The sequence below is a fragment of the Natrix helvetica genome, assembly GCF_964273705.1.
Source record: "Natrix helvetica genome assembly, chromosome: 3".
Lineage (NCBI taxonomy): Eukaryota > Metazoa > Chordata > Lepidosauria > Squamata > Natricidae > Natrix > Natrix helvetica.
In genome coordinates this window covers 110398953-110426569 of record NC_138549.1, presented here as the reverse complement: position 1 = coordinate 110426569, position 27617 = coordinate 110398953, and the positions used below count along the sequence as shown (strand labels likewise).

At 41.7% G+C, this 27617-nt stretch overlaps 1 protein-coding gene across 1 annotated transcript in view; it reads right to left on the bottom strand.

Annotated features, from left to right (window-relative positions):
• Window positions 1-7351: 7351 nt before the first annotated feature.
• Window positions 7352-27617, bottom strand: part of SLC1A7 (solute carrier family 1 member 7) — a 55149-nt gene continuing 34883 nt past the window's right edge. Inside the window, exons 6-11 of the mRNA XM_081949610.1 lie at window positions 25966-26065; window positions 17130-17363; window positions 15922-16116; window positions 11595-11729; window positions 9288-9387; window positions 7352-8859 (exon numbers count right to left, since the gene is read on the bottom strand). Of these exons, the coding sequence (XP_081805736.1) occupies window positions 8623-8859; window positions 9288-9387; window positions 11595-11729; window positions 15922-16116; window positions 17130-17363; window positions 25966-26065 (1001 nt within the window). The 3' untranslated portion in view covers window positions 7352-8622. The remainder of the gene's footprint in view (window positions 8860-9287; window positions 9388-11594; window positions 11730-15921; window positions 16117-17129; window positions 17364-25965; window positions 26066-27617) is intronic.

Below are 27617 nucleotides of genomic sequence, written 5' to 3'. Positions count from 1 at the left end.
TAAAGAGAGACGAGGAAAGGTGTATATGTGGATCAACAGAAATATTTTGCTTTCCAAAGGATACAGTTACAGTATTATATAACATGCCTATTTTTTCTAGGCAAATAGATGTTGCAAATACAAAGCCCTAATTCTGTTTACCATAGAAAAAAGATAAGTCTATGTAACATGTCAAATTCCTTATTGTAAACCTAATTGCATTTTTAAAATTCCTTTTCCTTGGAACTACAAACTGTTAGGAAGAAGATCATTTTCTGCTTTGCATTATCCATAGAAAATATTTTTAAACGTGAGTTCATGTTGCAAAACACTAGCAATTAGAGTGGCCTCTTACTCTTATCCACACATACACACACACACACAAAGAAATGTAATATTTTAATTAAGAAGGCCCAGCTTTTTCTACATTTTCATATACTAATGCAAGATTGCAGCACCAACATCTCCGGAGTGAGTTGTTATTTCAGAATCCTGCTTTCTGCACTCACAGTATCATACCTAATACAGTTCTTTAAAAATGGAAACTTGGTCTAAAATCTTAGCTTATTACGGAGGAAAATATATTATGTTTAAGGTAAACATGAAGCAGACCACTTAGTCATTCTGTCAGCCATGCTTTGCCAGTCCTATTAGATCGCTCTTTCTTACCCACTGACCAACTGGAGCCTTCTAAATGTAGTTCTCTGGCTACAACTATGTGGAAATACAGTTTTATTTATATATCAAACTTTTTAATCATCTATCTCCCTCATAGAGGGAAAAATCATGCTTCAAAACGCCAGCAATCACTCATAACGTTACTGGAAATTTCTGCATATATTTCCATAGTTTTTTTTTTATTTTAAAAAAAGCTTTTTATTAAGTTCCTCTCATTTGTAAATAACTTTTAACTATGCACTTCCCTTATTAGGGGAATAGTTCTGCTTTTGCTGAGACATAGCAAAGAACTTGGCAGAAGTGGAACAGTTGCAATCCAGTTTCCAACTGTAGATCAGTAGGGAAAACACCTGATAAATATCTATGCCAACCAAACTTGCCAAGAAACCTTAAGATCATGATAGACATTTACATCCTGCTCACAGTCTCCAAACAACTGCATTATTGCACAATATAAATCCAGCTGTAATTCCACCAAGGACTGGAACCGGGGAGAGAAAGTTTTAGATAGATTTTACAAAAGTAAGAGCTTCTGTTATGGGGAAATTACAATAATTTGTGGATATAGCTTGATATTTTCCAGCAGCAAAGTTTTCTCTTGAAATCTGGGGTGATTTGTAAAATAATGCTGCCAAAGCAGTATTTTTCAGGGACCTGTTTTATATCCAATGAGTAATTTAAAAGTTGTAATTCTCTTTGTCACAGATTTGTACCTCCAATATAGCATGTATCATATATTAAAATTACACCCAGTAGTAAGATTTCAGCCATGCATTTCTTAGAAACTTAAATATGTGGGGACAAAGAAATCCAATTGCAAACAAATATTACAATTGAATAAAATAATTTGTTTCTATTTAGTTAGCTTTATCTAAATCAAAATAATATCTAAAATAACCAGACATTTGCGTCAATCTTCCTTCTTCTCCACTAGGACTATATACTGTGAAACAACCTAAAGATTATCAACACCTGAAATTGATACTTAAGATGTAAAATGCATAATAAAGTATTCCTATATTTGTTGTTATTGGGAGTTCAGTGGTGATATGCTTACACTGCCTCATATAATATATAATATCACATATAATATCACTCTGCACATAGTAATCCCCCAGAGGAAGCAGAGTATGTATCTTCTATGTGAAATGAAATATAATAGCCAGGTATACTTGGTAAGAATTGCTGATAAAATTAAATATTTTCCAAGTTTGTGGCTAGCAGAACTTGGTCTTAATTACAAATTGATGCAATCTTTTTTCTTGATTCTTGTAATTCTTCACTATCAATTTTACAAAACTGTAACATACAGCAGTCATTTTTATCGACCTAGAACACTTAATGATAATCTAACTTTATTAGGCAAATGTCCTGAGGCTTAATTCAAGCAGTTCAGCATTGCATATATTAGTTTGCAATTCCGCTGAATATGAAATTATGACAACAAAGACAGCTAATGCAGTCCTAATTATAAACAACTTTAAGAAACATGATGGTTATTATTTCCTGGATCAAGCTTCTCACAGGAATGTTTGAATAAAATTGAAGAAGGGAGGGAGAACAATGGAGGAAGGATGATGATAAAGGTGATAATTTTGTATTAATCTAGTATTAGATGAGAAGTGGTGACTAAACATTTGGGGAACATCATTCCACCGCAATTTGAATGAGTCACTTCTCTTAGTCCAGTATTCTAATTCAACTTTTGCCAATCCTTTGTTCTTCAAATTTCAGAATGTGTGTTAAAAACATGTGTCCTAGCCAAAAAATCTGGTTAAAAAAAAAATCTAGATCAACTGCTAGAGTAACGTTCAAATGGGAAGACAAAGAAAAATATATTGTTCTCCTAGATCAGTGGTGGGCAACCTTTTTTTTCAACTGAGGCAAATCTCGCCAAAACCACAATTGAAATTTATTTTGAGAGCCACATTTTTAAAACCGAAAATACATAGGATGGTACACTGTTTTTAGTTTCAATAAACTCTGGCATTTGAAGCACGCAAGTCTTAAAGCTGTCAAGTTACAAGATCCTTGCATCCCTAACCCTTTAGGAAAAAAACCCCAAGGGGTCTTCAAACCTGACAGCTTGAAGACTTGTGGACTTCAACTCCCAGAATTCTGAGAATTGAAGTCCACCAAGGGCATCAATCATATTAGCCCAGGGATCTGCAAAATTGGCTCTTAAGACTGGTGGACTTCAACTCCCAGAATTCTGAGAATTGAAGTCCACCAGTCTTAAAACAGCCAACTTTGCAGACCTCTGTGTTAGCCCAAAGCCTGGCGCTGGGCGGGCCTTGCTCCCCCATTGGTGGAGTCCCAAGAAGTGAGGAGGGAGAAAAAGAGACGGAGGCCAAGGAGCTTCCCCCCCGCCCCCTCCCAGCAAAAATCTAACCGGGGAGCCGGGCGGGCAGTAGCAAATTAGCCGATCATGCGGCGTGATCGGCTAATTTGCTACTGCCCGCCCGGCTCCCCGGTTAGATTTTTGCTGGGAGGGGGCGGGGGGGAAGCTCCTTAGCCTCCGTTTCTTTTTCTGCCTCCTCGCTTCTCGTCCCCGCCCGACTTCAGGATCCTCCCTAATCATTGTGGGTCGAAAAGAAAAAAGGGAAAGGGGCGCTTGTTTTGAAGTGCCCGAGAGGAGGGAGGGGAGCGGGCGCCCGGCACACAGAAGAGCCGCATTAAAGTGTGTAAAGAGCCGCATGTGGCTTGCGAGCCGCGGCTTGCCAACCACTGTCCTAGATGACTGAAAAATTGGAATAGAACATGTTTTCACCTCCAAGTCAATATTTTCAATTTTAGGAATAAAACCTTTGTATCTATTTTCAAGGGACAAGGAGAAATGTAAGTAGTAGCATAGTGTGAACTCTCAAGTACTGAAGGTGGAATTTAGGACATCAGTCAATGGTAATATCTCAAGGTATTTAGGCTTGGAATTTCCTCTACCTTTCCCCCCTCTATATTCCCTCCCCACAATTAATCTCAAAAAATCCCCAAATCCTACAGGAAAAAAAATGGGGGAGGGACACTGATTGTTCTAGTGCTGGATTAACATAGATACATGTGTCTATATCTTTCCAATGCTCATTGCAATTCAATACACTATTTTTCCAAAGACGTATTGCAAGAATGGAAGATAAGGAGAGACCTGCCCATAGAATTGCCAAGAGTCAAGCACAATTGAATGGATAACATCATTTTTCATTGGGGAGGACAATCAGATGTCAGGAGTTAAACCTGGTAATCAAGCAATTTGACAAATGGGAAAGCAAAGGAGCAGTTGCCTAATACAATTCCAATCCCCACCTATGGTACGTAACAATAATGCCTCATATAGGGAGCTGAAAACATTCTGCAACTTGTGTGGCTGGTTGGTGCCCTGAGAGCACCCCCCCCCCTCAATACAATACAATAGTAGAGTTGGAAGGGACCTTGGAGGTCTTCTAGTCCAACCCCCTGCCTAGGCAGGAAACCCTATACCGTTTCAGACAGATGGCTATCCAACATCTTCTTAAAGACTTCCAGTGTTGGGGCATTCACAACTTCTGGAGGCAAGCTGTTCCACTGATTAATTGTTCTAACTGTCATGAAATTTCTCTTCAGTTCTAAGTTGCTTCTCTCCTTGATTAGTTTCCACCCATTGCTTCTTGTTCTACCCTCAGGTGCCTTGGAGAATAGTTTGACTCCCTTTTCTTTGTGGCAACCTCTGATATATTGGAACACTGCTCTCATGTTTCCCATAGTCCTTCTTTCTCTTAAACTAAACATACCCAGTTCCTGCAACCGTTCTTCATATGTTTTAGTCTCCAGTCCCCTAATCATCTTTGTTGCTCTTCTCTGCATTCTTTCTAGAGTCTCCACATCTTTTCTACATCGTGGCGACCAGAACTGAATGCAGTATTCCAAGTGTGGCCTTACCAAGGCATTATAAAGTGGTATTAACACTCCACGTGATCTTGATTCTATCCCTCCTTCACTTTTAAATTATTTTTTAACAGGGTTTAATTATTGTTGCCTCTCTCTAAAAATAATTTCACATTTTTAATTTTAATATTTTAATTTTATATACTGTTTTTATATTTTGACATTTTATTGTCCGCTGCCCCGAGTCCTTCTCTGAGGGAATTGGGCAGTTCAGGAATGTAACGAACAAATATATAACATCTGCTTTGCTCAATCCAGGGGAGAGTACATTCTTTGATGCTAATCAGATTCAAGAATGCCCAAGAGCTTGTGTTCACACCCTAACTTTGCATGGGATTAGCAAGTAAAAGGCTGGGTGGAATTCAGGTGGAGGAATATTACTTTCAGCATGTAATTAGAGAATTAAATTCTACTGTTTGGTTTCTCAAAATTCAAGCTTGATGTTTCTAAGATTTTTCAGCCATTTACATGAATCTTCAGTCTGCATAGTCCTATTTTCAGAAAACTAATTTGATGTGTAATATTTGACTTCACATGATCAGCAATATGCAGAGGTATTCAATATTTGGCTATTTATTACTGTTGGAATATAATGGTTCTAATTAGAAAGCATTTTCTCATATGTAATACCAACCTGTATATGGCACAAATGTAGAAAGTGATCCTGTATTTGTCATTTTACCAGACTATATATCCAACAAAGCAGTTGAGAAATGCACTCAAAATTAAAATTTTGAAGAGGAAATGTCAAGAGCATTTAAAATTAAATTTGTGAATATGTTCACATTCAAATGCAGATTTGAATTCTGAAGTCCCCCAATATCTATTAAAAGAATGTTGTACTTTGTGAGAAGATAATCTTCTCAGAATATAATCTGTACAAAATATAATCCTCCCATATTTTTGCCAAGAAAACTACATGGATGTGTTCATTAATTCACCAGGAGTTAGGTTGATTCGAAGGAGATTTTACCTTTTATGGTAAAATAGAAATTTGTTAAATATGTGTGATTTTTTTAAAAAAAGAAATGTTTAGTGTAATAAGACACAGATAATCTTTTTTGCAATGACTTGTTTATTAAAACATTTTTGCTGGAAGCAATTTTAATATACATGGTTCATTTGGAATCACTAGAAGATATTTTACGATGCAAAGGATATGAGAAAGAGATAGTAAAAGAAAAAAACAAGCACATTCCTATTTAAACATTAGGGTTAGTTCATAAACATTTCTCCTCCCAAATGGTCCCATCTCTCTTCCTCAACATACTAGACAAATATAAAACTTCTTTTTCTCTCAAATAAGGAATAAGGCAGGGATAAAATATTTGCAAGAATAATAAATGATCAGTGGAAATAAACATTCAAAACATAAAAGATAGAGCACTGACGAAGAGAGAGTGAAAGAGGTCACACAAGGACTTCCAAGCTAAAACTTCACAAAAAAACCTTCTTCCATGACAGGCACTCAAAAAGAGAATTGTTTCCAGCTGTAGAAGGAGCCAGATTTCCTTGAACAGAGCACAAAATGACAATTTCTTTACAAGTTTGCCTTATGGGAGATATACAGCCCAGAATCTCCACCCCCTGGTCATTGCCAACCTGGTGAAGGCCACTGCTGATGATTCCATAGAAAAAAAACTGATTGCATGCTATTTTATTTTCCCTTGCAAACATCACTGGTGATAAATACCATATTCCTCTATTTTGTTATCCCAATATTTTTGGGTCATGAATGACAATATTTGGTTCACTTTCAGGAAATGAGCTTTGTAACTTACTCTTCAACGTTACTCTTTTTTGTGAGAAATTCAAACTTTTAGCCCAAGTATTAAAGCTATAAAAGCACTAATTCCCTCTATCTCCTTTCCATCTAATGGGCTGTAAGAGTGGTGCAGCAATTCAAAAGTCAGAGCTTTGCTTCTTGTCTCAGATTTGCTTTAAATTGCTCCAAATGGAAGCCATTTCCAAATTAAAAGTACAAGATGATAGAGTTGAAGCTTTGAACTGGCTCTGAAGAAAGTCATCCAAGATACCTTACATATTTATGGCTGTATGGGTGTATGGGGGGGGGGGAGCAAGTTCAATCATTTGCATTTATAGACAGCAATCATAGGAACATTATTCATCTGAATATATCATTACAATGAAATTGTGCCACAATTGCATATGCTAAATTATAACTTATATTTATTCATATATTTACAAGGGATTTGGGGCCAAAGTATCACACATAGAAGCTATATAAATTGCAGAACATTGTATAGTCTTTTTAGCACCAGTTATTTTGGTTAGGGATTTTTATAATTAGACCAGTTTTTCCCCCCCAACCATGTCAATTTTAAGATGTGCGGACTTCAAATCTCAGAATTCTCCAGCCAGCATCCCGTATCTGTACATCTTAAAGCTGCCACAGTTGAAAAACACAAATTTAGTCACTGTGGATTTTACCAAGTTAGAAGTGGAACAAAAGGAGATGCAAAATAGAAGGAAGTACTTAAGATGCTAATATGATAGGGAAAGTTTGGAATGGGGCTTGATACTTTATTTTTAGGGATCTTAAAAATAAAACTCTCCTTCTCTATCACCTCATTAAACAAAACGTAATATTTCTCAGTTCAAAAATATACTGTTATATATACATTGTAAACCTTAGAAAATAATATGTAACAAACAGTATTAGTTGCAATTTATCTCTCCAAATAATGCAAAATAAAAATGAAAGGGCTCTGAGAATCTTTAAGATACAATGGAATTTCTATACATGATCATTGATGCTGCTACTATCATAGTCAAAAGTCCATCGAAACTACTATTAGAAATTGACTATTTGAAATGCATGTGGTGGTGGATATAAAAATCACATTGGTCTGTTCATTCATTCCTTAAATTTATATAGTGCCACTTCAAGAAACTGTTGGAGGATTCATAAAAATTGTAAAATACAACACTAAAACTTCCACAGTAACTTAAAATTAAACTTAAGTTACATTAAAATTAGAATTATGTAAGAGCTCCAGTTCTATCACAATTCATCCCAAGTCCCCCAATTTTAACAAGCTTCTAGATTTTAACTAGCTTCTAAAAGGCTTTTATTGATGGCGCCAATCTTGTCTTCAGGACAGCCATTCTATATAACGGGGGCCATCATAGAGAAACAACACCCTGGGCCTTAATTCCCCTCCCTTCCCAAACTGGTGTTGGGGATGAAGAGTATTAACAGTTTCTCCTGGAATATACAGGTCTCACTGGTTGAAGGAGGCAATCTCAAAGATACTTAAATGTCAAGCCATATAGGGTGTTATAAATTAAAAGCATTATTTTGGATTACAACCAGAAAGCTACTACAATATTCACTCAGAACATTAAAGAATGCAGAATAAAGCTGCAAACAAGAATGATTTGTTAAACAATTTCAACCCAGGTTGCACATAACACCAAACAGTAGTTTAATGACCTCTCAAGGCCACTGAATTCATGCACTGTTCACTCCATCTTCATCTATGCAACTGTAGGAAAGCAGACCAATTTCCATTTTAAACTAACCACTGCTTATGATCACAATGTATCCAAATCAGCAAATTAATAACAATACTTTATTTCACATAACTCAGGCTCAGTAACCAGGACTTGATCCCATCCACAATTTAGCTTTAATCCATTAGTTAGTAATACATTTTAAAACTAAGAATAGAATATTAATGAATTTCTGGTATATACATTTTGATTAGAAAAACGGAGGCAGAGTGATTTAGTAGAAATCAGTTCAATGGATCAGAAGGTTTCTTCTTAGAAACATCACCATATCTGTTTTCCCAAAGTAAACAACATTTATCCAGTGATTAATTCCTTTCTACTAACCCAACCGACCAATGGAACCCTTCTTACACGAAGCCTTCTGTCTTCACAGGTGTCCACAGCTATTTTATAACCTCAGTTCAGGAATAACAGTCATTTCATGCCTTGCCATTGAAGGAGCAGGCCATGTCCCAACTTCATTTACAGGATATTCTTTTGTTTTCAGACACTTTTAGGATTAACTGTACATTACACATTTGTTTCCAATTCATTGATTTCAATAGTACAGTGGTCTTTATTGTTGGATTTCTCTGTATAACATTCTGAGTGATTCTCTTCTTGTTCCATTTGGATAGGTAAGTGATGCAGTGTTGTTTTGATAGGTTCAGGTCCATGCATTTTATTCACGGACTTCACACAGCCATTCTTCTGATAAGCAACAATTTTGCGGATACTAACAGGTTTTGTTTCTCCAATCAAAGGCACCTATGAATAGAACAAGGAGGTCATACTATTACTATGCTTCATTATTCTAAAATACTTTTCTATACTTATACTCCATTTTAGCATACAAAATTATAGATTGCATCACATTCATGTTGGAAGCACCAAGGCACTTCTGGGTTGAAAGAATTAGCCAGTCACATCACCGTTGCTTGGGGGAAGGCTCAGTTAGGACTCCTTTCATGTCCCTGCCAGGAGCTGCAGCAGAGGACAGGAGCTCACTCTACCCTACGGCAGCACTCGGATATCGAACGCAGGCTTGGTAACCTCCAACCCAGCACCCTAACCATGTGAGCCCACAATACTCCAACAAAATTATAGGTAGGATACAGAATGCCTCTAAAAGAGATACCTAATTATCTCTGTTTGGTAAAGTGAGTCCTCAAAGTATCACATCAGTTTTCTCCTACCTCAGATCTTTCTGCAGTGAATTCTTTTCTGCAAATATGTGCCATTATTCCAGCAGCAAGAGCATCACCTAGAACATTGATCATTGTCCGAAATCTGTCTCTGTCAAACAAAACGAAGGCATCAAAATGACGTTTTCCTTTCCTTGTTGTGTAAACGTTCATTAATCTACACAGTTATTTGTACAGAAAGTAACAGTACCTGCACACAAGCTGATGTTATTTTACTCAACAGATAATATAGCACGGGGCTAGGAATAAAAGTACCCGTTTAATTTAAACGTGTAGACCATCGCACTATGGCAGATTAAATTGTTCCAATACTGAAATCCCATGGATTAATTTTATGGTATGAAAGCATAATGCCAACAAGAAATAAAAAACACTCCATGAACATTTTCCTAATTTGTTTCATAAACGCCTATTTTTTATGTTGACTCTGGTACTTGATTTTTTCCATTTTCATAAAATTAAGCAGAACAATAACTGGAGAAGGAAAAACTTTCACGGATTTTATATTGCCCTGTTTGCTTTCCTAGGTACGATTCAAAACAAGAAATAATTGAGCAAAAAAATATTTTTTGTGATCAATAAATAACTGAATTTCCCAAATTCAAATCCTCAAATCTAACCAGCCTTGTGTTTCTGGTCTCCAGAATTGTGACATAATTGGCACCAGGAATCTCCAAGAGAATTGATCTGGAATTAATTATAAAGTAGAGAGTCTGGTGCAACAACTTTAAAGAGAAAGAAAGAAAGAAAGAGAGAGGGGGGGGGGAGGGAAGGAAGGAAGGAAGGAAATTATAAACAAAGCAAACAATCTTAAAAGCCAAATGTTAAATAAAACTGGAAAATGCTTTTAGAAGAAAACAGAAGAACAAGAAGGTAGACTAGACCACATAGGATTTTTTATTTAAAAAAGGAAAGAAAATAAGCCAAAGACACAAGCAAGATGTAAAGCCAGTCCAAATGGAAACTAGAAAACATTTGGATTTTAACTGGAAAAACAATAAGATTTGGACATTTATAGCTGAGGGATATATAGAAGAATGTAGGAAACTGAGGAATAAATTGTCAGAAGACAAATAGAGAACAGAATGTCTGATGCTGCATTTTAGATTAATCTCTCTCCAGTGTCTGCATTTGCTATCAGCTGTCAGCTTTTGGTAACTTTTAAAAAATAAATGCACAGTTGATTTTAAAAATGTAACAAAAAATTACCACTAATTATATTATGACTTGTGGTTATCACAGATCAATGTTGAGGGAAAAAAAAACTTTTTTCTAAGTAAAACTTTAAATTGACTTAAGGAATTTAAACGAGAGGAAAAGGCAGGTGTATTAGCCGGAGTTACTTTTAATGCATTGTTTGAAGCTGACCCAAGTTCATTTGGCAGAGGTACATTAAATCTGAAATGCATCATGATGATTTCTTCATTCTTTTTTTCAGTACAATGAGCCCATCTGAGAAGTCAATCACAATGGTTATTATATTGATGTGGGTCATAAAACTAAAATTCAGGAACATCCAGATGTTTGGCTTAGAAAAGAGTAACAGGATCCAAAATCAGCAATGTTCAGAGTTTGAATTCTTTAGTATAAAACTGAGTTGAAACAGAAAGATTTTTTTTATTTGCCACTTATGTAGGTACAAATGAAGATATGGATCTGTTTATTTTCACATTTTGTGCCCTTGGTTACCGTGAATGCTTTGTTAAAATCTGCTCTGCAATCTCTCACAAGTTTGCTTCCCCTATAAAGGATGCTTCTGTTTTTGTACTGTCCATGATTGTAATCCATGGTGGGGTTTTTTTGGCTGAAAATTTGAAATAAATGCTAGTTTTCAGCCAAACCATAATAAATCATGGTCATGTGACCCCATGATGCTACAAATGACTGTAAATGTGTTGTCAAGTATCTATAATGCAGTCACATGATGATGGGTGGGGAGACTGTCCTTCAGAATTTCAGTTCTGGGTTGTAAATATTTTGTGGGGAAGTCTTTGGAATTTTGAATGGTCCCTAAGCAAACAAATTGCAAGTCAAGAACTACCTATACACTGAAAAGACATCTTTTGGTTTGAATCTGGAAGGATAATTCTTATATTTTCATTTTGTAATGTAACAGTGGCTGAAAAACTGTGACAAACAGAAAGTAAAACCATGAGTGAGCTGTGCTACCCCCTTGACATGACCATGTACTCAACATCGACATCAAAGTGAGTGTTAACTCCCTAAAAACTGAACCACTCAATCCTCATATATCCAATTAGAAAAATGCAAAGAAAAGAAAATGTTTGTACTACTTACAGAGCCCAATCAACAGCAATTATTAGAGTGATGTCATCTGTAGGCAGCCCCACTGATGTCAAAACGATAACCATGGTCACAAGACCAGCCTGTGGGATTCCAGCAGCTCCTATGCTGGCAGCTGTTGCCGTAATGCTTTTACAAACAAGGAGAAAGATCATAATGATGGAAGACAGAAGCACATCCAAAACTGGATAACTTGATCATTAATACGAACTAATGCCCTTGGCATAAGAATCAAATACATTTTACCCTGCATTCAGTTGCACAGAATTTCCCTGAACAAGGTAAATAAAACACAGGACTGCCCAATATAAGTAAGGTCAACTTTGCATGATGCCAGAGTTTTACTAGTAGAGTTGGGCCCGGGATATAATTTCATTGTTTGGATCATGAGAAATAAAATCAAGGAAAAGCAACAAGATTGACATTTCACAGGCAGAAATTTAAAGGCATCTGCCACCAGCTGTGAGGTTAGGTTAAAGTAAATGTGACCTTAATTTTATCACAGTAGTTTACATGCATGTTTTGTAGAACAGCCTGAGGGATCATGAAACTGAAGAGAAGTTTTCTCTTTCTATTCTGCCACCATCTCTCTTTCTCAGAGAGAGACTCGACATTTTACTTGACATTTGAAATACTTTTTCTCTAACATCAGCAGGAACTTTTCCCAAACGTAGCATCCCAGAGGAAAACCATCCAAATAGAACCAATGGACTACAATTTTATAGTAACCATAATTTTATCTCTTGCTCTTCAAATGTAGATCATGATAAGAAGGGGTGGTGTTATGACGACATATACATCCACATATATTTCCCGTTCCAAGATCTGCTATTTATCCACTTTACGTGAACCCAAACAGTACTTCGACTGTCTAAATTCAACTTCTTGTCAGTTTGCTGAAAATTTATGAAATGGTCAAATCATCAGGTTGTAATTGCCCCGAGTGGTGCTTGTCTTCTAGAGGTGGCAACCAATTCAAAAAATAGGTCTCTGCAGATGGCAGGAGAAACAACCATATTAATGAGCCATAATCCAGCAGAATTAAGCACTCCTAAACCCACTAAAATAAATGGGCTTTATTTACTTAACATTGGATTGGACTGCTGGCTGCGGTATGATTACAATTCTCTTAAATCTTTGAGATCCAACAGGCTTTAATGATATTGTGTATGAAATAATTCAGTTATTGGAATGAATGAAATTATTGTTTTGAAGGCTGTTGCAGAGATGGAATTGAGTCTTGATCTTTCACTAAATTCTTGTCAACTTCTGTGTGACCAAGGCGATATAGCCATCAGCCAGGGTATATATTGTGACTTACCAAAGCTGCTATATTGTACAGTATGCAACTATTTGATCTGTGCCTTGTAAGTAATTCAAGTTTTCTTTAATATGCTGTTTAGTAAAGAACAAGGCAATCATTGCACTTGATCTAATAGGAGGAATTTCCCTGCTCTCAGCAGTAAATCTCCGCATGGGGCAGAATTGAAATCATAGCCACATAAGCATGGATTAATACAAAGCTGAATAGGCTGAATTGGGATAAAGTAACACTATGTCTGATCTAGCAGCAATTCAGTCATATACATAGACATTTTGCGAAAGTGTTTTGTTTTGTTTTGATCTGATAATACTGCTCTATGGAAACCTGTCAAGTTTGTACAGATCGCAACTACTTAATGTTTTATGTTAAGCAGTACAGTATTGCTAGTAAACATTCTCCAGATGAATCTACTTTTCCCCCTCATTTTTTTGTATTTACAAAAACAAAGAAAACTAAAAGAATATTTACAAAAGAAAAAGGATTGTTTAAGTTATGCATTCCTTAGTTGTTCAGTTCAACTTCTGAAGCTTTTTAAGTGTACAGAGCCGAATACAAAAATCTCAAAAATGGCTCAAAAATCGGTCATGATACCCATGATTCAATGCTGGTAAACGCTAAGTAATAAGAAAAGGAAGAATATGTTGTGTAACGTGTACAGAGTTTCCTTCTTTAATTCCTCTGGCGCCTCTTAAATCATACAATAAAAACTCAGGAAGAAGTTTGATTTGTAAAGTTCATGTCCTCCCTTCTTTGTATATCAATTCTCAGAGAATGGAAAATAAACCAGATGACTTTGAGGTCCCAATATAAGAAAACAAATATGATTCAATATTTTAACTGGGATAATTTTCAGAACTGGACTACAATAATTGAAAAATAAAAGTTATTCAGAAGGAACAGATGCAGCACAAAAAGAAAAGGAATTGAATTATATGTTACAATATCCTCATCTGTATAGAAATCCAAGGGTTAGGGTAAGTAAGGTGGCTTTCTTAAAATCCTTTGGTAAAATAATTTATTATTTTAAAACTTACTTTAAAATAATACACTTATTTATTATTTCAGCTTGATAAATTACTACCATCTTTGGATACTAATCCACTTATATTTAAATAATCAAAGAGAAGCTGTGGATATGTTTTCCATAACAAAGCTGCAGATCTTTAAAAAAGCAGTGAAATTGCAGTCTTGGGAGGCTTTGATTTCTCTAACATCTGTTGGGAGAACAACTCTTCCAAAAATGTCTTTCCAGGAAATTCCTTATCAGTCTTGCGGACAACTTTTCCTTCAGCTGGAGAAGCATGCTTTATTTGGAGGAAGGAATGTCACTTAAAAGTAAAGAATCATTTATATGCAGTTCTTGTAAAGCTCCAGAATCAGTTTTTGGAGTATTGGGTTCCAACACTGTTGCAAGCAAATGATCAATAAAAGCAGCCTTCCCATTTGTGACAGGGAAATGCAGCAGAGATTCAGGAGAAAATATCTTCCACTGGGAGGAACTCTTGCCTGAAGTAATACTATTCAACTGTTGCAGCTTTCTGTTTACAGGTTAAGGAAAGGGGATTCACAGATCCTCTCCCCTAGCAACCAACCTCATTTGTTTTACATACAACCAGAGAAAAGAGCACTAATCTTCTAATTCCATTTTCAAATGCAACCAGAGAGCTCTGTCTAGCTTCCCAGAGTGCAGACAACACATTTCTTCAGGAACTTCACATCACCACCACCACCACCACACCATCGTCATCATCGTCAACATCATTGTAGCATTTCCCCCCCAGGTGCAGGGTCTGCTTTTCAGGTCAACAAATGTCATCTTACATGATCAAACACAGCATCTGTGTCCAACTGGGCATTTTTCAGGTCTGCATTTATTGTCTTGCCTACTTTCTTTCAGCCTTCCACACGGGCGCTTGCCATTTACATTAAAATGGAAGGGGATGTAGGCAACAATATGGGGACCTGCTTGTAGAACATGGCTGTACCACTGTAGACGTTTCTCTTGCATTTTCTCTGATGTTGGCATGGTGCCCATTTGCTTCCAAACTGTGTCATTACTGGCATGGTCAGGGAAAGAATGGCTAACAACCAACAAAGCATGCAATCTCCATGGCGCGTACAGTGTACTCAATGCATTTGGTGACTGGCCATTTCCTTTCTCCAGGAACATTTTTAATCAGCGGTTAATCAAATGCTTAAGATTTTCCATCTGTACTGTTAATATGGATTATACAGTCTATTAGTTCTGAAAATCATTTTATACAACTTTAGATTATTATCTGCTATGCTGGACACTGAAGACCAGAACATTGTTTTTCCTGCAGAAGCCTATGTTGTAGCCTTCCAGCGGCCAGTGGAGCTGGCAGCAGAGTCGGACAGTGCGGAGGTTGGGGAGGAACATGGGCCAGTCCTGGAGGCTGGGGAAGGCTCGGACAAGGGCTCTGCGTTGGAGACAGAGATGGGGCCAAGGTAGTTCTAGCAGTTCTCAACTGCCTTTGGAGCTAGACAGCAGTGAGGCAGAGGAATAGCTGGAGCCTGTTCCCAACGTGCGCAATCCCAGAGCTGCCAGAAGAAAAGAACAGCTAAGAAATCAGGGTCAGCTTGGAAGTAAGGCCACAGGTGGACGGTGAATGGCCCCTCCCATAGGAAATAAAAGAGAAGCAAAAGGGGAATGGGTTTTTGCAGGAAACAATTCGTTAGTTCATTTCAGGAATGTGAAGATCCATGAATCTCAGAGACTCTGCCAAATTTTTCCTTGCACAGCTCTGCATTTGGAAAATATTTACATGGCAGCTTTCCAAGCTAGATGCGGTCTGTGGTCATAACTTCACCTTTGAAAGCCTTTTTACCAGGCCTTTGCTGAATGTGAATGATAGGAATTCACATTTGTTTAATAAAAGGGGTTTTGTTGGAACCAGGAATCTGCTTCGTGCTTTTTGGGGAAGCCTAGGTCAGAACAGCCTATGAATCAGAGATTTTTCCCCCCTCCCATTTTACCTTATGGTGATGATCTGTCCAAAATCCAGTTCATAGTTGTTTACTTGGGCGATGAAAATAGCTGCTACTGCTTCATATAAGGCTGTTCCGTCCATGTTGATGGTAGCCCCTACTGGGAGCACAAACCTAGCAACCCTCCGGTCCACATGATTATTCTCTAATAAGCACTTGAAAGTTATAGGCAAAGTGGCTGAACTGCAAAACAACAACAACAACAAATAAGGGTAGTTTAGACTGAAGTTAGCAGAATAATGTAGTTTAGAAATTCGCTTATGCAAGCAAATTTAAGGCAAAATTATTTGCGCCCATGCATTATTGGGTAAAAACTATTGCATAAATGTCCTGATCCATTCAGTATCTTAGGTGATAATAATAAAGCTATGAAAACAAATGAATTATATTATTTAAGGAAAAAAACGTACAAAAGCTATGACCCAACAGAATATTGGAAATGTCTTATTATATTTTCCAGAGGTTTTGTCAAAAACAAATTATCCTCTCAACATTAATCCTGTCTCTTTGTTTTGTTCTATTGCTTTGCCCCAATCCCTGAAAATTATATTTGTATTAGTATAAAATAACATATTTAGGATCTTTTGCTTATTCCCCATACTTTTTATTTGTTTTAAAATCTGGGAATGAAATAAAATACGAGGGAATGGGAATAATTATAAATGAGCATGTAAGAAAATATTTCACTTCCTGTTTGGAACCGGGCCACACAAGGGGCAAATGAGCGCATGTGCAGCTCCACTTGTGTGAGTGGCTCATGCACACAGAGTTCCATATGCACCTCCCCCTCCATGCCGGTCTGCCAAGCTGGAAAGGTTGGGGACCGCTGATCTAAGGGACAGAAATTGGAAGGATTAAATCTGGAAAATAAAACAGCATTCCAAGTTTGCTGTGATAATGGATTTTTAAAATTTTTATCCAGCAAGTGACAGCCTCTAACTGATCTTAACTAATCATGAATGAGTAGAATTGGGCCAGGATAACAGGGTATTGTAGGACTATTGACTAGACCAGGAATTGAAACAACACATTATAACAATACAGTGGCAAATTACTGCCATATTAGTGCTAAGAAAATTGCATGAGTGTGAACAGAATTATCACCAGAATTGAAACATGACTTGAGAGAAACATCTTTTTTTCCCTTAAAAATTAAGAAAGCTTCGCTCTACAACTTTAACCATTGCAGTGTGTACCTGGATGATGTGGCCAGAGCAATAAGCAGTGCTTGAAGAATGCCTCTGATAAAGACAATGGGATTCTTCTTGGTGATGAAGAAATACATCATTGGCAGAATAACAAGTCCATGAACAACTAGTCCACAAAGTACGGTAACAGCATAAAATCCTAGTTTCTTCCCAATGGCTGTGGGATCATCCATTTCCAAAATCTTACCAGCAATAAGAAACACTATTCCAAATGGAAAATACCTAAGAAAGAATAAAGATTTTGTTAGATCGTGTAATGGAAAGGCACACATAGCCTAACAGTAACAACAGCTCTTTATTAACTCAGTAGCAACTACGTACAATCCAGCGAAGGTTGAGTCTGACAGCAGCCCTTTTATAGGCTGTGAATTGGGGCCTGTTGTCAGAGACCAGGACATCGGGCAGGTCGTGAGTGGAGAAAAATCTCCGTAGTACCTTGATGACCGCTTCTGCCATAGTGGAGGTCATCAGGACTACCTCTAGCCATTTCGAGTAGACACCCACAACTACGAGGAATGTCTGGCCATGAATTGGGTCACAAAATCAATGTGCACCCTAGACCATGGTGCTTGAGGTCGCTCCCACTCCTTAGCAGGCACCTCTGGGGGAGCTGGTCTGAACTCCTGGCACGGTGTGCAGGTAGCCACCCATTCTTCAAAGTCTCTGTCCATGTTAGGCCACCACATGTAACTCCTGGCCAAAGACTTCATCCTGACAATTCCAGGATGCCCTACGTGTAAAGCCTCTAATACTGCAATACGCAGTTGGGTGGAACAATGACCTGGTCCACCCACAGCAAACAGCCATTAATCACAGACAATTCATGATGCTTACAATGGTACATTTTGAATTCAGACCTAACAGACCCCCTCCACACCCAGTTCAAAATTTGTTTGATGGTGGAGTCTTTTGCAGAGTGGCGGGCAACGTCACTAGACAAGACAGGACCAGTCTCTAAGCAGTCAGTGAGAAGAACTGGCGTCTCAGGGATAGGGTCAGCAAGAAGTTCTGGTAGCAGGCAGCGGCTCAAAGTGTCGGTGTGCCCCAAAGTGGAGCCTGGTTGGTGGACGAGGCGGTAGGAGTAGGCAGCTAAGAAAATGGTCCATCTGGTCATCCGCAGTGATAATGACACAGGAGTAGGTCGATCCCCAGCCAGAAAACCCAGTAGCGGTTTATGGTCTGTAATTAGTTTGAAATCACGGCCGTATAGGTACTCATGGAACCTTTTTACTCCAGCCATTGCAGCCATAGCCTCACAGTCTAGCTGGCTGTAGTTCTTCTCGGCAGCGAACAAGGTCCTAGAGTAAAAGGCTATGGGAGCCTCGGTTCTGTTGGGCATGCAGTGGCTGAGGACGGCTCCGACGCCAAATGGGGAAGCGTCGCAGGTCAGCACCAATGGCAGAGTCTGGCTGTACTGCACCAGGAACGTGTCTGCTGAGAGGTCTATTTACCGCAGCAAATGCAGCAGCCTTGGCTCTGCCCCAGGACCACTTCGCGTTCTTCACTAGGAGACAATGTAAGGGCTCAGCAACGGTGGCTTTCTGTTTCAGAAAGATGCTGTAGAAATTAATGAGCCCGAGGAACGCCTGTAGCTCGGTTTGATTGCAAGATGTAGGGGCACAATGTTCCCTCTAAGGTGCGTGGCTGCGTGGCCGTGCACATGGCAAGAAAACACCGCGCAGCAGTTTTCAACTGCCGCACAGTGATTTCTACTGCCACAGGCTCTGGAAGTTGGGGAGGTCCTTTGCAGGCGGCTAGAACTGGCCGCCCGCAAAGGACCTCCCCAGACTTGTTTTGATGAGCACGGGGGGACTGACGGTAGTTGTGAAGCTCCAAAGCCCCCGCTGCCACCGGAATAACTGCTGCCACCTCCTCCTCCTCTAACAGCACTGCCGGATTTGCCGCCCGGCGCTGCAGCTGAGGTGAAGCCGCCAAAGCTCCAGCTGGCATCCCTGCGCATGGCAGCAGTGCCTCCCCCTCCCCTTGGAGCACCTGAGCTGAGGCCCGCATCACCCCTGCCCCCTCCTCCTCCTCCGCCGTGCTTTTGAGGAGCCAGTAGGAAGGCGGCGGAGGGGGGGGAGCAGGGGAAAAAAAGGCCTCATGGCTCCTCAAAAGCACGGCGGAGGAGGGGGCAGGGGTAACGCGGGCTGAGCTCAGGTGCTCCGAGCGGAGGGGGAGGCGCCGCTGCCATGCACAGGGATGCCAGCTGGAGCTTTGGCGGCTTCACCTCAGCCGCAGCGCCGGGCAGCAAATGTGGTGGTGCTGTTGGAGGAGGAGGAGGAGGAGGAGGAGGAGGAGGAGGAGGAGGAGGAGGCAGCAGTTATTCTGGTGTCGGCGGGGGCTCGTCGGCATCTTCAGTGGCAGCCCTGCCCACGATGAAGAAACTAGAGATGGAGCAGATCCATGCAGATGACGTCGCTGCAGCATGACTGGAGGAGGAATTCTGGGAGTTGAAGTCCACAAATCTTAAAGCTGTCAGGTTTGAAGACCCCTGCGTTTCTTTCTAAAAGGTTAGGGGTGCAAGGATCTTGTAACCTGACAGCTTTAAGACTTGCATGCTTCAATGCCAGAGTTCCTGAGCCAACATGACTGGAGGAGGAATTCTGGGAGTTGAAGTCCACAAGTCCTAAAGCTGTCAGGTTTGAAGACCCCTGGTTTTTTTTCTAAAGGGTTAGGGGTGCAAGGGTCTGTAACTTGACAGCTTTAAGACTTGCGTGCTTCAAATGCCAGAGTTTCTGAGCCAACATTTTGGTTGCTAAGCAGGAGCGTTGTTAAGTGATACTGATATTATATAACACTTTTAATTAACCGGGTACCTTGAAGAAACATAACTTTGAGTTTCAAATAATACTGATTTTGTTGTTGTCTTAGGTGACATCTGTGAAAAAAATTCAGGTGCTCAGGCATGAAAATGTGCTGCTCAAACACTATACTTTTCTGCTCACATTGAAAAAAAATTAGAGGGAACATTGTAGGGGCGTCCTGAATTGCTTTAATTTTTCTCGTGGTCAGGTGAATCACAGAGCCGTCGATTAGGTACCCTAAGTATTCAACCCTTGGCATGTTAATTTGGAATTTTTCTTTTTTGAGATGGAGGCCTTTGTCTCTAATTCTAATCAAAACAGTTTGTAAACATTTGAAAAGTTGCGCCTCATTTGCAGCCGATATCAAGATGTCGTCAAAATAGGGGATGACTCCTGGAATCCCCTGCAAAACCCATTCCATGATGATTTGGAACAGTCCAGGGGCGATGCTAACTCCAAATTGCAGGCGGTGACATTTGAATTCACCCCTGTGCATCACAAAGGTTTGGGCCTCCGCCGTATCATTATCTACAGGCAATTGTTGGTATGCCTGCGCCATGTCCAATTTAGCGAATACAGGGGTGGCGAACAAGTTCGACAAAAAGAGCCAAAATTTTAAACTGTGAGAGTCAGAGAGCCACACCACGCAGTGACCTGCCAAAACAGACCCGGAAGCAATGTTCCATCTAATTTTTTTTCGATGTGAGCAGAAAAGTATAGTGTTTGAGCGGCACATTTTCATGCCTGAGCACCCGAATTTTTTTCACAGATGTCACCTAAGACAACAACGAAATCAGTATTATTTGAAACTCAAAGTTATGTTTCTTCAAGGTACCCGCTTAATTCAAAGTGTTATATAATATCAGTATCACTTAACAACGCTCCTGCTTAGCAACCAAAATGTTGGCTCAGAAACTCTGGCATTTGAAGCACGCAACTCTTAAAGCTGTCAAGTTACAAGACCCTTGCACCCCTAACCCTTTAGGGAAAAAAAACCCCAGGGGTCTTCAAACCTGACAGCTTTAACACTTGTGGACTTCAACTCCCAGAATTCCTCCTCCAGTCATGTTGCAGCGACGTCATCTGCGTGGATCTGCTCCATCTTTGCTTTCTTCATTGTGGGCAGGGCTTCTGCTGAAAATGCCGACGAGTACGAGTTGCCACCAGAATAACTGCTGCTACCTCCTCCTCCTCCTCCTCCAACAGAATCACCAGATTTGCTCCTGAGCTCAGCGCTGGGTTACCTCTGCCCCCTCCCCCTCCTCCGTGCTTTTGACGAGCCATGAGGCTTTTTTCCCCCTGCTCCCCCCCCCGCCTTCCTACTGGCTCCTCAAAAGCACGGCGGAGGAGGAGGAGGGGGCAGGGGTAACCCAGCGCTGACTGAGCTCAGCTGCTCCGAGCGGAGGGGAGGCGCCGTTGCCACGCGCGGAGATGCCGGCTGGAGCTTTGGCGGCTTCATCTCAGCCGCAGCGCCGGGCGGCAAATCCGGCAGTGCTGCCTGTTAGAGGAGGAGGAGGAGGAGGTGGCAGCAGTTCTTCCGGTGGCGGTGGGGGCTTTGGGGCTTCACAACTAGCCTCAGTCGCCCCGTGCTCCTCAAAGCAAGTCTGGGGAAGTCCTTTGCAGGCGGCCCGTTCTAGCTGCCTGCAAAGGACCTCCCCAGCTTCCGAAAGGGAGCGCGCGATCCGAGCCACAGTATACTAAATAATGACAAGAGGCAAAGAGCCTCATTTATTTTGGCCGGGAGCCGCATGCGGCTCGCGAGCCGCGTGTTCGCCACCCCTGAGCGAATACTTTGCCGGGGCCTAAAGAATGTAGTAGAAGCTGTACAATGGGTACAGGGTAAGCGCTTTGTTGTAACGCTTTATTGATTGTGCATTTGTAGTCTGCGCAGATGCAGACAGACCCGTCAGATTTGACAGGTGTCACTATAGGGGTCTCCCAGTGTGCGTGATCAATCGGTTCTAGGATTCTGTGGCCTACGAGCTTGTCAATTTCCAGATCATTTTTTGGGCGGAGAGCAAAAGGTACTCTCCTGGGTTTTAGCCTTATGGGGACTATGTTGGGGTCCAAATTAAAAGAGATTGGAGTCCCCACTTACTTACCCAAACTGATGCCGAAGACGTCCTCGAACTCCTTAAAAATCGCTTCAGCGCTCTCGTCTTTCAAGGCATTGATACCGGTCACTTCTAGGCCCAGGGCGTCGAACCAGTTAAGCCCCATGAGGCTCTGCAGTTTACTGCTGACCACCGTCACTGGGAGCTGGCCGCTGTATTTCTTGAATTGCATCCAGAAGGTGCCCTGGCCCACGATGGGGACTCGTTTCTCCTGGTAATCGCGAAAGCGGAGGTCAGGGGCACGTAGATGCTGCTTCTTCAGGCTAGAGATAGCTGCTTGAGTGTAGACCACGGCATGATGGTCAGTGATGACCCTGTGTCGATTTCCATCTCGCATGCAGAGCCCTCGATGAGGACTGTGACCTTCAGCTTTTTTGGCCGTCTAGTGCGGACTTGGCCGATTGAGGTGTGGTAGGTGACTCTGGTGTTGCCCTCTGAGCACCATGGTGGCTTCTGCCATGTCCCTTGGTTGGGCCTCTGCTGGCGGTTGGATCAGCTTCTTGGCTTCCAGGTCATTGTGGGGTGCTCGCTTCTGCAAACTTTGGCGATGTGCCCCTTTTGCTTGCAGCACTGGCAGATAGCGTCACGGAAACGGCAAGCCGATCAGGCATGGTCTCCTCAGCAGCTAGCACAAGGTGGGAAACGCTGTTCGAATTTGCATGCCGGCTTGGTGTGGCTTCTGCGCTTGCGGCAGCTGTCATCTTCTTCACCTTCTGAGCTCTCAGCCTCGTGATGAACGCATGTGTTCTTTCGCGCATCTTGTGGAGTGCTTTGGTGCTGCAGGGCGTTTTGAGTTTGCCACTCAAAAATGGCTGTTGAAAGCCACGCTGAGCTCCGGGCTGGATTTACTTGCTGGATTGCTACGCTCTTTTTGGTTCGCCTAGTTGCCTTCCAATCCCACCCTCGTCGCCAGTGTTAGATCGTGTAATTTATTTATTATTCACACTTATAGACCGCCCCCTCTCCCGGAGAGGACTCGGGGCGGTGTACAGTCACTAAAATACGTTGTAAAATACATACATAAACAGTTAAATAATTAAATACGTAGGTGAAGGAGGTTGTGAGACTGTAATAGAATAATAAATATAATACGTTAAAAGCCTATTAAAACCCCAAACCCAATTAAAATAAATGAATCCCGGGAGGTAAAACTAAGAAAGTGCCAGGCCAGCTGATTGAAATAGGTGAGTCTTTAACTTTTGCCGGAAGGAACGGAGGTCGGTGGTAGTTCGAATGTCTGGGGGGAGGTCATTCCAGAGGGTTGGGCCCATCACAGAGAAGGATCTACTCCTAGGTGTCGCCCGCTGGCATTGCCTAGCAGATGGCACCAGGAGGAGCCCCTCCCTGTGTGAGTGGATAGGTCGCAGGGACGTGTGTGGTAGGATGCGATCCTGCAGATAACTAGGTCCTCTGCCATGGAGCGCTTTAAAGATGGTGATCAATACCTTGAAACGCACCCGAAAGGCCACAGGTAGCCAGTGCAGCTCGCGCAGGAGAGGTGTTACGTGGGAGTAACGGGTACTTCCCATAATAACCCGCGCGGCTGCGTTCTGAACTAGCTGCAGTCTCCGGATGCGTCCCAAGGGAAGCCCCATGTAGAGGGCATTGCAGTAGTCCAGGCGAGACGTCACCAGCGCATGAGTGACCGTGCGCAGGGCACTCCGGTCCAGTAGGGGGCGCAATTGGCGCACCAGGCGAACCTGGTGGAATGCCCCCCTTGCCACGGCTGCCACATGGTCCTCCATTGACAGCCGGGCATCAAGGAGGACACCCAAATTGCGCGCCCGCTCCACAGGGGGCAACTGTTCGCCCCCTATGGCCAGCGATGGAGTCAGCTGGCTGAACCGAGGTGCCGGCAACCACAGCCACTCGGTCTTGGAGGGGTTGAGTCTGAGTCTGTTGTCCCCCATCCAGACCCCGACGGCTTCCAAACACCGGGACATCACTTCGACAGCCTCGTTGGGGTGGTTTGGGGTTGAAATATACAGCTGAGTATCATCAGCGTAGAGATGGTACTCAACCCCAAAACCATGGATGATCTCACCCAGCGGCTTCACATATGCGTTGAACAGGAGAGGCGAGAGGACTGACCCCTGTGGCACCCCACAAGTGAGTGGCCTCAGGGACGACCTCTGTCCCCCTGTCAACACACATTGCTTCCGGTCGGAGAGGTAGGAGCCGAACCACCGCAAAACGGTGCCTCCGACTCCCATCCCCTCCAACCGGCGCAATAGGATACCATGGTCGATGGTATCAAAAGCTGCCGAGAGGTCTAATAGGACCAGGATAGAGGAGCAACCCCTATCTCTGGCCCTCCAGAGATCATCGACCAACGCGACCAAGGCTGTCTCGGTGCTGTGCCCGGGTCGGAAGCCGGACTGGCGTGGGTCTAGATAGTCGGATTCGTCTAGGTGTCGCGGGAACTGCTGCGCCACCACATTCTCAACAACCTTCGCCACGAAGGGGAGGTTGGAGACTGGACGATAGTTAGCTAGCTCCATTGGGTCGAGCGAAGGCCTCTTGAGCAAGGGTCTCACCACCGCCTCTTTCAAGGCGGTTGGTAAGTATCCCTCACCCAGTGATGCGCTCACCAGGCCCAGGAGCCAGCCTCGTGTCACCTCCCAGGCTGCCAGTACCAGCCAGGAGGGGCACGGGTCCGTTAAACAAGTGGTGGGTCGCAGCCGTCCACGCAACCTGTCCAAATCCTCGGGGGCAACAGAGTCAAACTCCTCCCAGAATGGTCTCTCAAGACTCGCTGTTGGCGGCTCGTCTGGTCCACTGACGGAGGTCCACCCGCTCCGGATCTGATCGATTTTGTCCTGAAGATAATCCCCAAACTCCTCTGCTCTACCCTGTAAGGGTGTCTCCCGCGTGTCTCCATCTCCCTAATGGAAAGGCACACAAGGCTAAAGGCAACAACAGCTCTTTATTAACTCAGTAGCAACTATGTACAATCCAGCGAAGGTTGAGTCTGACAGCAGCCTTTTTATAGGGAGCTGTCAGACCCTTCAACCAATGAGATTAAACCTCTGTTCCCACCGGAACAAAGGACCTTTGTAGAAACCATTATAGCTGAAGCTAGTGTTTAACAGATATCTTCTACGCAAAGAATACATCCATATAAAAATAGGGGGAGGGTCAAATGAATGGTAAGTGCAATATTTTGGTGAAAGTATTGCAGCTAGATTACAGAGACCTGGGCTCAAGTTCCCATCAGACCAAAGTGCTTGCTGAATGACTTTATCCAGTTCTATTCTCTCAACCCAATCTTCCCTACAAAGTTGCTATTATGTGGATAAAATATAGAGACATCCCTGTATATTACCCTGTCTCTCAAATGGAACAAAAGATAGAAAGGTAGTAAATAAATGCATCCTTGAAGTACCACAGATATTACTGTAAGACAAAATGGGTCTTATTCTGCAAGATACTTTTGCAACACAATTTGGCCTCTACAGCCATACAGGTGGATCTCCCTTTTGACCGAAGTGCTAAAGGTGTATGCCCTTGGGGTAGGAACTCATCACTTGTAGATTGGTTAGGAAGAAGAAGTTTTGAAACACTATGCTAAGGAACCCTAATTTATTTTTCTTTCTTGGGTGCAGAGAGTTTTCCTCTTAGTTTTCCTGGGGCAGAACCCCAGCCCATTGCAATCTCATGCAGTTTGGCACAAGAAATATCAAGACAATATTCATGTGGAATTTGATTTCTGCCTGAAAACAGAAATTTTTCTGCAAGCCAATGTTTACAAATATCTTTTTAAAAATCTTTTTAAAAGGAGAATGCACACAACCTTGTACATGTTATTTACATCACTCAACAACCCATTCAGTTGAAGTAAGCTGATTTCATTGCTGATTACATACTTTTACATGTCAATATTTATTTCTGCTGACATTTACTTACCATACAGTCACAGCCACTATCTTCATGACCGATTCGTTTAAACACTGGCAAAAACTGACCAAGGGAATTCCACTGGTACCCATTCTGCCCAGCATTAAACCTACAAATATATAAATGTCTTAGTTTTTTCTTATTTATCTTCATTTAAACTTATATACTTTGAGCCTTTCCTCACTTGCACCTAATCATGATAAAAACATGCCTTAGCAACATTTCCCCCCCTGCTCTATTCCTATAACATTATTTTTAACTCAACCCCTGCCCATGAATGAGACAGGCTTAAAGTCAATCTTGGCTATATTTGAAGTATCATTACCAAGATCACTGCAAAGGGGGACTGCAGCCAATAAATTAAAAGACACTTGCTCCTGGAAAAGAAAGCTATGGCAAATCTAGACAGCATACCAAAAAGCAGAGACATCACCCTGCCAACAAAAGTGCGTATAGTCAAGGCTGTGGTTTTCCCAGTTGCAATGTATGGCTGTGAAAATTGGACTATAAGAAAGACTGAGCGCCAAAGAATTGAGGCCTTTGAACTATGGTGTTGGAGAAGACTCCTGTGAGTCCCTTGGACTGCAAGACGATCAAACCAGTCAGTCCTAGAGGAGGTCAACCCTGACTGCTCTTTAGAAGGCCAGATCCTGAAGAAGAAATTCAAATACTTTGTCCACCTAATGAGAAGGAAGGACACACTAGAGAAGAGCCTAATGCTGGGAAGGACTGAGGGCAAAAGAAGAATGAGACGACAGAGAATGAGGTGGCTGGATGGAGTCACTGAAGCAGTTGGCATGAGCTTAAACGGACTCCAGAGGATGGTAGAGGACAGGAAGGCCTGGAGGAACTTTGTCCATGGGATCATAATGGGTCGGACACTACTTCACAACTAACAACAAAAGCATTACCTCTATTTTGATATCATTTAAGAGCAGCTTCAAGTATAAAATCAATTAAGATTTGTTATTAGGGAGAGAAATTAAGTGAGCAACAATGACTGAGAACAGAGACAAGGGGCAAATAAGGTATTGGCAATAGGAATATTAAATTCCATGCTAGTTTATTTGCTACTTGTTCAAGGGTGAAAGGAAAGCACGTCAGCTTAGCCTTGAGGAAAGCTCTTCACTGTGATCTGGAAACATATCTGACTTTTGAATTACCAGATAAGTTGTATGACTGGTAATGAGCCACATTTCTGAGTAACGTATGCTAAGAATTAATTATTTTGAACAACACAAGCTCCACCGTTTCATAACTATGAACATAAGGACATATCAGATTCCTACTGGAACTGGTCCATCTAATCCTGTTCTCCCAGTGACAAGCCCCTTCACAAGGATGCTTGCTAGACCAGTGGTGAAACTCAATTTTTTTTACTACCGGTTGTGTAGGTGAAAGATACTGCAAAATCCCCATTCCCTCCCCACTCCTGGGGGAAGGATATTGCAAAATCCCCATTCCCTCCACATTCCTGGGGGAAGGATATTGCAAAATCCCCATTCCCTCCCCACTCCTGGGGGAAGGATATTGCAAAATCCCCATTCCCACCCCACTCTGGGGCCAGTCAGAGGTAGCATTTGCTGGTTCTCCGAACTACTCAAAATTTCCGCTACTGGTTCTCCAGAACCTGTCAGAACCAGCTGAATTTCACCCCTGCG